Source organism: Apaloderma vittatum, unplaced genomic scaffold (genome assembly GCF_000703405.1).
Source record: "Apaloderma vittatum isolate BGI_N311 unplaced genomic scaffold, ASM70340v1 scaffold37778, whole genome shotgun sequence".
Classification (NCBI taxonomy): Eukaryota; Metazoa; Chordata; class Aves; order Trogoniformes; family Trogonidae; genus Apaloderma; species Apaloderma vittatum.
The window spans coordinates 9361-20175 of record NW_009733112.1 but is presented as its reverse complement, the minus strand read 5'-3'; the positions used below and the strand labels follow the sequence as shown (position 1 = coordinate 20175).

Sequence of the window (10815 nt, the reverse complement as noted above, 5' to 3'; positions counted from 1 at the left end):
CGCGTCTCGAGGGGAAGAGGTGCCCTCCGTCCACCGGTGACGAGCCTCCCAGGGGCTGGTTGATGTCGAGACCACAGAAATTGTCATCGATAGGAACTGGCTGGAAAGACAAGGTTTGGGGCAGCTGTGAGTGAAACGCAGAGCACAGGGCAGCCCCACGTGCTCGGGCTCACGCGAAGGGAAGCCAGCGGTGCTGGCAGCAGGGGGGGGGAGCCACCAACACGCCACCCCCTGCCAGGGAACCTGCCAGCTTCATCCACCTTAACGGCTTGTTCCCTTCATATCCTGACTTTGGACATAGCTTTCACTTCATTTTACTCATGTTTATCTCTTCCCAGCAGCTAAACTTAGTATGCTTGGCAAAAGAAGGCCCCAGGGATTCCCAAGTCAGCCCAGAAACAATCTGCGTGTGAATCGAGATTAAAGAAATCAGCTGAATAAAAATATAAAAGACACAACTGTCATTCGTATTTATCTTGTTAGTTTGCTGATACCACCCTCCTGCTTGGGGAAGAGCAAGAGCATTCCTCCAGCTTTCAGAGCCCTGGGTTGGGAACAGCAAACACTTCCAGCACGTCTTCATTCAGCTGCTTTAATGCCACTCCTTCCTTTCACTGTCGTTACCGACTGCCTGATAAGAACACAGAATCATGTATCTGTTCTGTGTCCAGAGAAAGCGAGGCACAGAAAGATTGATCCTACTCTGCAAGTTCGTGTCCCATAGGGCTGGGCATCGATGGTGGTTCTGGAGGGCTACCACAACCGACAGCCAGAGCAGCCTTACCGCTTTCGTGCACTGCACGTCCTTCCCAAGCAGCCAGTTGAGCTCCAGGTTGCCTTCCCCCTGGTAGCAGGACTGCAGGCGGTCCTTGATCTGAGCGTTGATGGTGCGGATGGGGAAGACGCAGAGCGCAGAGTCGTCGGGCGGCTGATGGTACTGCTTCTGGCCCTTGGAGAAAATGGCAAAGAGGACATCCTCCTGGGCCGTGATGTTGAGGGACCTGGCCAGGACGTCTCCCGGCTTGGAGAGGTACGCTGCCTGCAGGAGCCGGTATTCCGTGTCCCCCTTGACACAGCCAAAGGGCAGAGATACGTAGGAGTGGAACTTGGGGTCATTTTTGCAGAGACGGACAATGCGAGATGTGTAAAAGAGGTCGCTGGCAGAGTTGATGGAGACACCTTCTGGGGTCTCTGGCTGGACAGTCAAAAAATAGACAAAGTTGCCGCTGGCAAAACCATAGATGTAGAAGATGTCGAAGTGCGAAACAAGGGCCAAGGTATCTGAGGGGATTTTGATGAGGGATGAGACAAAGTCACTGTGAAGCTCATAATCCAACATTGCCGAGGACTCCGGGTCCCGGGGAAGTTTGCGGCTGGAGAGGGTGGGGAAATAATCCTGCTTCCCATCCACCGCCGTGCCAATGAAGAGCTTCCCATCTTCACCTTCTGAGCGCACGATCACGCCGTACATCGTGCCCGTCTTGTTGACGCTGGAGAGGTAGTGCTCCTTTTTGTGCGAGGGCTCTACCAAGATGAAGAGGTCGTCCAGGCGCAGCAGCTTGCAGACCCCCTGGTAGAGACTGCCACAAGCCAGCAGCCGGTTCTCGGAGTAGTCGATGATCAGCAGCTTGTTGACGTTGTTGGTGAGAGTAAGGATCTCACTGCACGGCTGGACGATGAGGGGTGGGTAGCAGGATTTATTGTCCTCCTCAGGACCAGTTTTATGAGCCACCAAAATGGTCAGGTTGCCCGAAAGCTTGTAAACCCTGTTGATAGCTCCAACATAGACGGCTCCAGTGCCTTGGTGGACAGTCAGGTGGTTGAACGTCCAGTCCCGGTTTTCAGAGTGGAAAGTGCTGAACAAAGCATTGCTGGACACGTTTCGGGAGAGTGATGCCAGGAAGAGACAGAGCAAAGCCACCGACCAGCCATCGGAGTCCGGTACCCGAGGCCAGTTCTTCCTCTGATCCATCCTGGGAAAGGCAAACTTCGTGTTCCCAGTGCGTGTCCTGTGGCCCCGCAATGTCCCTCACATGGTTCTGAGGAAAGAAACACACAGAGCAAAGGATTAAATCCAGTGTGCCCTGCAGATAAAATTAAAAGGAGGCTTTCTAATTACACAGTGCTTGAGATAAAGCAAGGACATCTTTAAGCCTAGCAAGAATTAAGCAGGTCTCACAACTTATTGGTAAACAGCTCAGGCTTGATGTTTTGCCACTCGGTTCAGCCTCTGAGTGTTACTTCATGTGGTTTAGCAGTTTATAACATACTCTGCTCAGTCATGGGAGGGGATAATCAGCTTCAGCCCAAGACTAAGCCTGCAGCTCACACACCCAACCATCAACCTGCAGTCTTGGCTAAAAGGACGGCTCCTGCAGGGTATATTGTTGGAAGCAACAGAGGAAATAAGAGGTGTTTTCTACCTTTAAATCCTCTATCATTTAATTTGGAAGACCTCCTATGCAGGGAAGTCCATTGAGCAAACGCACACCAAAGGCACCAGCACCTCCCCAGAACCAGGTAACGCGCAGAAGCAGACTCTCCTTCAACTGGTTTTCACCTACATGGACCTGGCAAGGTAGAACTCAAGCTGAAGACCTGTGGCCAAAATCTGTGTAGAAATAAGGCACAAAAGACGGGTGGGTTTGTCTGTCATTTGTTTTGATTTTGTGGGTCTCCCAAAGAAGAGAGATCTCATTCAGGCCTAGGGGACAGCTGGAGCCCTGCTGGCCCCCCAGCCCCATCCTCCCTGCTCGCCCAGGCAGCTGTCAGGCCGAGTTAGGAATCACCAGGCTGGAATTTCCTTAGGAAGCGGCGCTCGCCATGGAGAGGCTCCAACTGCATGAGGCACGTTTACATCAGAGCTTTCCTTCCGGACAGCGTGCATAGGCAGACACTGAAGGGAACCTTCACAACCCTCTGTCTGCTCCACCTCATCACCCAGCACCTCTGATAAGGCGACAGACTCCCCTAGCACAAGCATGAACACAAACGACCAAATCCAGGCATTTCCATGTCTCTCTCATCTTGCTGCCATTAGCGCGGCAGAATAATTTAAGGAGGGTCTGGCTTGGACCATCCCACACAGGAGGTACCAGCTTGGCTCCCAGCTTGGGCTTCCAGCACAACCTCGGGCTCCCGCGGAGCAGCTGGAAGCAACGTCAGCCAAGCACCCTGTGAGGCAGCAAGGACCCTGCTCAGAGGAGCTGCAGGACCTGAAGTCCCATCACCTCCCACCACGGCCATGCAAGCCCCAAGCATGCAGACTGGGGAGAAATTTTTGCAGATGTGGCTCTCCTCCCCTGCCCTGTGTGCAAACGCAGGAGGCTGTTCCCTGGCACTGCTGGGGCTTGGCTGTCCTCACCTGCAGGCAGCAACCGATGTGATTGATGCTGATCTCCCGTTTTGGTATTTAAAATAATCCACACTGCTGAAAACCTACCCTGGGCTCATAAGTGAGTGTCACCGAATGGCCGCTCTTTAGGGTTGTTAACGCCGGGAGCCAGAGACAGGTGTTTCTGAAAGGTGACAAAGGAGCCCTGTCCCTGGGCTGCGTGTCTTGGTGTCACTGACAAGACAGGAGAAAGAGAGCAGTAATGGGTTTCTCGTTCTGCTCAGGGATGCATTTCCCCAGCTGCTTGCTTCTTATTTCCAGTCTCTTAATTTCCACCTTTGGCTCAGGCAGTTTTTCTCTCTCCCAGCAAGGACGCAGACGCTGCTGCATCCTCATTATTGTTTGGATGGCTGTGGCAGAAAGCAGCTGCCCGTGCTGCGGACCCGGACGTGCCACAACAGGGTGACCTCCTGGCTCTTCTCGTTAAATCTCCAAGCGAGCATCCCAAAACTATTATCTGAATCCAGAATCCTTCTAACAAAGGGCACAGATCAAATGGTTCCCAAGGATCTGCCCACCCACACAAGGGCTGCTGGTGACCCACGGTGGGCACCTGATCACAGACACCAGGATCTCAGATCTCAGGATCTGCAGGTGCAGGAGTCCCAGGGAGCAGGTCAGTGAGCGGCAGAGCACCTCCAGAGAAGCCTCGAGCACCACGGTGCAGAGGCTCGGACACGACAACCCAACTGCCCTTGCCTTGGGGAGGGACCAGAGGTGGTGGCTGTGGCAGCACAAATGGGCTTTCCTCCACGGTCAAAGCATCCCTCACTAATAGGAGCCCACAAATAAAGCCTAGCTGAGTTTGTCATTCCCTGAGAAGAAGGGATGCTTCTGGGGCAGAGGCGTCTGGTTCTAGGGAAGTCCAGAAAGTGAGATTCTGCAGAGAATGGGGAGGCTCTGCTATAAAGCTCAGCACACACCACATTTCCTGCCCGGCTGCTCTCCAATTTTTAAAAGTTGTTCCATTGCAAAGTGAGAAAAGAACAGTGCAAGCTAGAAATCACTCAATTTAAATGATTAAGTCCTGTATACATATATACACATGGGTCAGCAGAAGCTCTTCACTTTGACTACAGCAGGTTTATAGCTTTTCCAACAAAGTTTTCATTGCGAGATAGTATAAAAAACAGATCCAACGTGGAGCTGTCAGTCGGAGCTTGAGCCCTGCGCAGTGCCTTACAGGGAAGGTTTAGCAGAGCATCTGCGAATGGTCTCTGCCAAGGGCAAGAGAGATCATCCAGGAAGAAGAACCTGCACTTTCAAACCTTATTCGAAGATGACAGAGCATGGCTGTGAACAGACATCCTACCCAAAGGAGCCAGGGGACCACGATCCATCCTCGGTTCCTTGTCACCCTGTGGGAGCAGGTCCTGCAGCTTCGCCCTACCCCAGGGGGTGACACCCGGGGGCAGGACGGGGACGAAGCGGCGTTCGGCGATGCAGGGACCAACCCATCACGTACCCTGCGGAGGGGTTTGGGGATGGCTGAGCGCAGCTGGAGAGTTAAACACCAGGGAAACAGGAGATTGGGCAATTTTAACTCCGATCCTTAATACTACTCGACCATTAATTTTTCTCCCTATTTTTGGAAGCGAGTTTAAAATACGGCCTTAAAAGCAATCTGAAGCTATTAGTAACGCAAGGTGAAAGAGAGAGTAAATTCAGGGACACAATATAAACCCAAGCAGCTGAAAGGCCTCAATTAGGCTGAAAGGAGTTATCTGGTATTTAAATAATTATTAGATTGAAGGAATAATCACAGGTCTGAGCCGATTTTTTTCCCCCACTGTCATCCTAATGGAGACTATAATATTATTATTCAAATGCCCATGATTCTCATTGAGGGGGGAAGAAAAAAGGGCTCATTTAATCTCCATGCGACAGGGCTTCAGGAAGCCCGATTAGTCATTTCTCTCATTTCAGCTGTCACTCACTCACGGGCACCACGGTTTGCCATTACGGGTATTTTATGCACACACACACAAAGCGAAAAGAGTGAAAAAAAGGAAAATTAAAGCCAAACCAAAAGGAGAATCTCCTGTGGAAAATGACGGATCGAAGGAGCAATTTCTGACGTCCCCAGCACAGCAGCTGCGCTTGCCTCACGGTGCCAGCATCTTTCTGTCCCAGGGCCACGTGGGTGCTGCCTCTCAGAACCGAAGCCTCCTGAGAAATAACTGAGCTTGCGGGGAGGGGGACAGCGGGCCCCTGATTGCTTTCTAAGCTAGCGGTGGATTCTGCCTTTTTTTGCTTTTTGTCGTCAAATCAGATTCATTGCTGCGAGGCCGGGAGCAGGGAGCTGGCTGGCTCCCGCCGCTGACCTCCCCTGCAGGTCCCCGGGCTGTCAGAAATCCCCCAGAATTATCGAAAGGGTCACCTCAAGGGCAGGCTACACTATGTAAACTAAAATACAAGAGCAAACCATTTGGAGCAACCTCACCCTCGCACCAGCCTGACCTTTTCTCTTTGCCCCGGCTCCACATCACATCTGCCAACTGCAATGAGGGAAGAGAGCCGAGATTTTGGCCGTTTCTCCCCAGCAAGTGAGAACACGAGCACCAGGTCTGCTGCATCCCTCCTGTAGCCCGTGGGGAATTCTTCTGTGAATCCCTTCCAACCCTTAAAGCTGCCCCAGTGATTCGTCCCCTTTGAAGAAGTGACATTCAGGACACATTTGTCAGCTACGGAGGAAGACCTTACAACAATTAATAGCGTTTTGTTTCAATCAGATGAGAGCTCGGAGTTTCAAACCCAAGCAGTGAGCTACAGCTCAACCATTTGCTTTGGAGTCTGACACCAACTCAAGTGACCAGCAGATGTGAAGTAATTACAGTTTTGTAACACAAATCAAGGCGAAGGGTTCCTAGCACCTTTTCTTTGTTGTTGTTGGTTTTTTTAAGAATATTTTGGCTCTAATACCAATAAAAGCAAGCTGTAAAGCGCCAGTGTGATGCCTGGCATCAGGTCCAAGGTTCCTGCAGAGACTACTGAACCACAGGGATGATGGATACCAACCTTTTCCTAAAGCACAACCTGCAGCGCTGAATTCCTTGGGTTTTGGGCTGAAAACCTACCTTTCCGCCTCCCCCTTGGCAGCGCCTGTCCCTGTGCTGGCAGCTGCAAGCAGGAGCTGCTTATTCACGGGGATGGTATTTCACCGCCTCGCCAGCTTTCTGAGAAAGAGTTAAGAGGGCAAAACACAGCATTGTGATTATTGCTTCCTCCAGCCCTGGGACAAGGAAGAGGAGGGGAAGAACGAAAAGGCATTTCCCTGATAACAAACACGATTGCATGAATTATGCACAAAATTCAGTCATATTGTCCAGACTTCAGACGTTGTTTATACAATGCATACCGGATAAGCCACCTCTCGCCCTCATCTCCCTCCTGAGCACACGTTTCCCAATAGGTCTGGGGTAAAGAGAAAGAAAATCCCTGGGGGAGACCCGCTGCAAACCCCATCTTTGCAACTACATTTTGGAGAGCCTGGCACAGCACCGAGACCCGATCCGACGTTACACCTGGCTTCACCCCAAACTTGAACAGACCTGGACAAATCGTGTTACTCAGCCTCAGTTGTCCCACCTGCAAAATGGGGATAATGCTTTCCTACATGAGGCACTCAGCTCTTCAGTCGACAGAAAACTCGAAAAGGAGCTACTAGGCATAAACTGCTGCGGTAAAGTGGGTGTAAGGGACTGTTTTAGGGCTTCTCGGTGCACCTCTGTTCAAAAACGCTTTGATCAGGCTGCTCAGCAGAGCAGGGCTACTCTTCCCTGACAGCAGTGACAAGCAAACACAGCACAGCTACCCCTGACCCCCACAGATGCTGGAACATCCCTGCGACACAGCAAGGAGGCGTTTCTTTAACACTGACAAAATCATCGCCATCTCCAAGGGAGCACTGGAGCTCCTCTGGCAAACCTAAAGCAGGGAGGCAGCTGGGGCTCCGGCGTGGGTTACACCCAGCTGTGCACTGCAGCTGGAGGCATTTAACCCACCAACCCCAAAAGATGTCCAGAAAAATACATAATCAACCTAGGACACCTAGGTGGCAGAAATTAGACACCTTTTTCTTTCCCTGTGCTGATACTTGACACCTGCTATGTGAGAGACCACAGCTGGCAGCTATTGAGCTTCAAGTACACTGCTGCGAAAATAGCTTATAAATTACCTTGCGTCAAGAGAGGTGCTGGGAGAAGAGGACTTTATTCACCACATAGTCCCTGAGGACAGACCCAAGGCTGGCGACAACACCATGCGCTGGAGCAGAACAGACCCTTATTTTCCTGGTTGCCTTGAGGTATGACACAAAGGGAAAACCTAGCACTTATGTTGGAAAGTCTCAGTTCCACCCAAACCTGTGTAAACAGATCACTCACTTTGCATAACAATAAATCATATAAGTTTGTGGCCACGCTCCTGCTGCAAAGACCAGCTACAATCATCATTAAAGAGATGTTGCTTTAAACTGTCTTTAAGGACCTCCAGAAACAGAGTCCACAACCCCTCCAGGCAATCTAGGTCAGTGTGTTCCTCAGAAAGCGCTTTTTCTAGCTTCTTACCCAAGTCCTGACGGACTGAGGTTTATCCAGGCCTCTTGGCTGGTGCACCTGAACATTGTTTGATTATTCATGGACTTTATTCCCAACAAAATAGAATTTAATGGATGGTGACCTTAGGTGCAAGCAGATTAAACGATTAATGATGTGCCCAAGGCTAGTCAAAAGGTCCCAGTGGCAAAGCAAGGAGTTTTATCTCGGGAGCCTCAGCCCAGCACTCTCTCCCCAGGTAACATCCAGCTGCAGTTTATTACCAGAGAATATTACAGTGCAGCACGAGGGAAGATCACAGAGCGGCCACCAAACTGGAGGAGAAAAATAAGCAGCAGCTTCTCCTGGCCTCACTCCAAGTGCACCACAGGCAAGTGAAGAACCCCAGCTTCAAATTAAATGGGTCCCCAGCCACTCCATTAAACAGAAATCCTGAACCAGAAATCCTTTGGCTGTGCCAGCCCCGAACAGCGAGCGGTGTTCGTTATCCCCAACACTCCCTACGGCAGCCAGATGTATTTACACAGTAGCCACAGCGCTGTTACCTAAGTAAACCAGGAAATTGTACATTTGTTAAAATTAGGTTCTGAGATGCTGAATCCCCAGCTGTGCAGCTATAGATTTCACTCAGCCGGCAGCGCTGAAATTAAGAGCACGCCGCTGCCTGCGCACACATTTGGGGACGCTTCCCCACTCGAGGTGTTTGCTGGTCACGACGCCCTGTGACACTCCAGGATGGGATTATCCTCCCAGATGATGAGCAACAACCACCGAGTCAAGCCTACACAACCTCAGGCCATCACGCTGTCCCCCACGGCACGGGGAGGGCAGGGGTGGCACAGCACCAAACCCAGGCAGGAGCTGTCGGGATGAGAAGTGGGGGAGCAGGCAAAGGGAGAAGTTCATCCCCACCGGGCGACCGGCACCGTGGGCTCCCTGCTTTGCTCCCGGACTGCAGCTGTCAGCCACCGCGCCGGCGCTCCCACCGCAGAAGAAATTACCATCCGGGTACCATGAGGATTTGGAAAGGCAGAACACAGCCTCAAAAGCCCTTCACAACAGAACTGAAGCAGACAGGTTGATGCAGGAGAGAGCCACACAGCGCTGAAGAACCCTTCAGGGACCATTAACCAGCCCTCGTCAGGCCTGTCTTAGTGCAAGTATGTGCTACGGACCGCAGTCAACAGCAGCTTCAGCGGCAACACGAAGGAAGCGCCTTTACCTCTCGAAGCCTCTTTAGGCAGGGTTGCCTGCCCTTTTAAGTGCGTCGCTGGGGTGCTTGATGCCGTTTTTGAAAGCGTTTTGAGGTGCCTGAGCCCCAGGAAACGTAAAGCATCTTCATCCCATGCCCAGCCTGCTGCACCGAGCGTGACGAGCAGCGGCCACCGCAGAGCTCGCAGCTGATTGCTGGCAAGATCCCAAAGGGTTTTGTGCATCTGTGCCTGGGGGGCTTCCAGCGCTGGCAGCCAGGTGCCCCCAGCCTTGCACTAAAGGTCCAGCCAAGGTCTCCGAAGCCTGGAGCCATCTCACCTCCATCCCACCATCCGCTGAACATCATCTTCCCTCCTACAGTGTTTGGGCATCAAAGTCTACTTGACTAAAGTGGCTTCTTCCCACTCATCTGCTCCATGCTCCTCTGCCCTGCTTTTCAATTTCAGAGCTCTGGCAGATCACTGATTAATTCAAGTCTGTTTAATAACCCTTCTGTTTAGATGAAACAAGCTGTCTTGTTTTCTTTATTTTTAACACTAACTCCCGTTTCTTTGCTAAGGATCTTTCTGTCATTTAAAAACTTCTCTCTCTCTCCAACCAAGCTGATAATAGGACGGAGAAAACATCTGCTTACGTTCACATCCGACATCAGCCAGACATCTTTAGCACGACTGGACACCTTGATGGGCAAGGCATCCCAAAATCCTGAGCCTGTCTTGCAAACCCATTAGCTCTACAAACCCCTGTAGAGCTCAGACCAGAGCACAAACACCAGGAGCGATGGGGCCAGCTGGAGCTTCACCTGCCAACACCGGCTCCCCCGTGGTGTCCTCCCGGAGGACTGGCTCACAGAGGGACCGCTGCCCAGCCGAGCCCCCTCCCTCCCCACTGCTGCCCCCGAGAGCTGTCACAAAGAGGATCAGACGCCCCGATGGGAACAAGTTGGAGCCTCTCAGCTGTCTCCTGCCTCTTTGAATTTCAAAGCTGCACTTGTCTGTAGAGCAACTGAGTCATTTCCTTCCTATGTCCAGCCTGTCGGACTGGATCCAGCAGTGCCCGGAAAACAATAAATCCTTCAAGGACTTGTAAGGCCATATTTCACAGGAATGCACCAAGCCTGCCTGCTTGGAGAGCTCCTCGCTCACCCTTTAATTCAGCGCTCCTCCGCAGATGCTGCCTTGCTGAGGCCCCGGTCCCACCCAAACCATCCCCATCCCCGCTGCTCCCATCCCCGCTCCTCCCACCCCTGAGGCAGCGCTGGGGCACGGCAGGAGCCCAAGCATGGACCAGTACTCACAACCCACACAGATCAACAGCACCCCATCACCCCTCACCAGATCCAGCACCAAGGGGCTGATGGGTTAAGAACCGATCACGAGATTTCCTTGATTCCATAAAACACACGGAGGATCTAGAAAAGAGAAGCTGCAGCTGCATTTGTGTTGCAGGATTTCGCCAACACTTTGGCAGACCAAAGGAAGGCTGCAGAGGAGTTTGCTCCATGAAATACAGCTGAGCAAAATAACATGTGAGAACCAGCGGAGGCTGTAAGAACTCTTTCAGCTGGTTTAATTTCCTAAGTGTCTCCTTTACAACCACAAACTGGTCTTCCAGATCCACAAAAGCATTTCTGTCAAGCTCCCAAGGGCTGTG

General features: G+C 51.8%; 1 protein-coding gene across 1 annotated transcript in view; it reads right to left on the bottom strand.

Annotated features, from left to right (window-relative positions):
• LOC104278699 (plexin-A2-like) overlaps positions 1–1972 on the bottom strand; it is a gene marked incomplete at its 3' end in the record, with an annotated part of 2076 nt that extends 104 nt beyond the window's left edge. Inside the window, exons 1-2 of the mRNA XM_009875744.1 lie at positions 785–1972; positions 24–100 (exon numbers count right to left, since the gene is read on the bottom strand). Of these exons, the coding sequence (XP_009874046.1) occupies positions 24–100; positions 785–1972 (1265 nt within the window). The remainder of the gene's footprint in view (positions 1–23; positions 101–784) is intronic.
• Positions 1973–10815: the final 8843 nt, after the last annotated feature.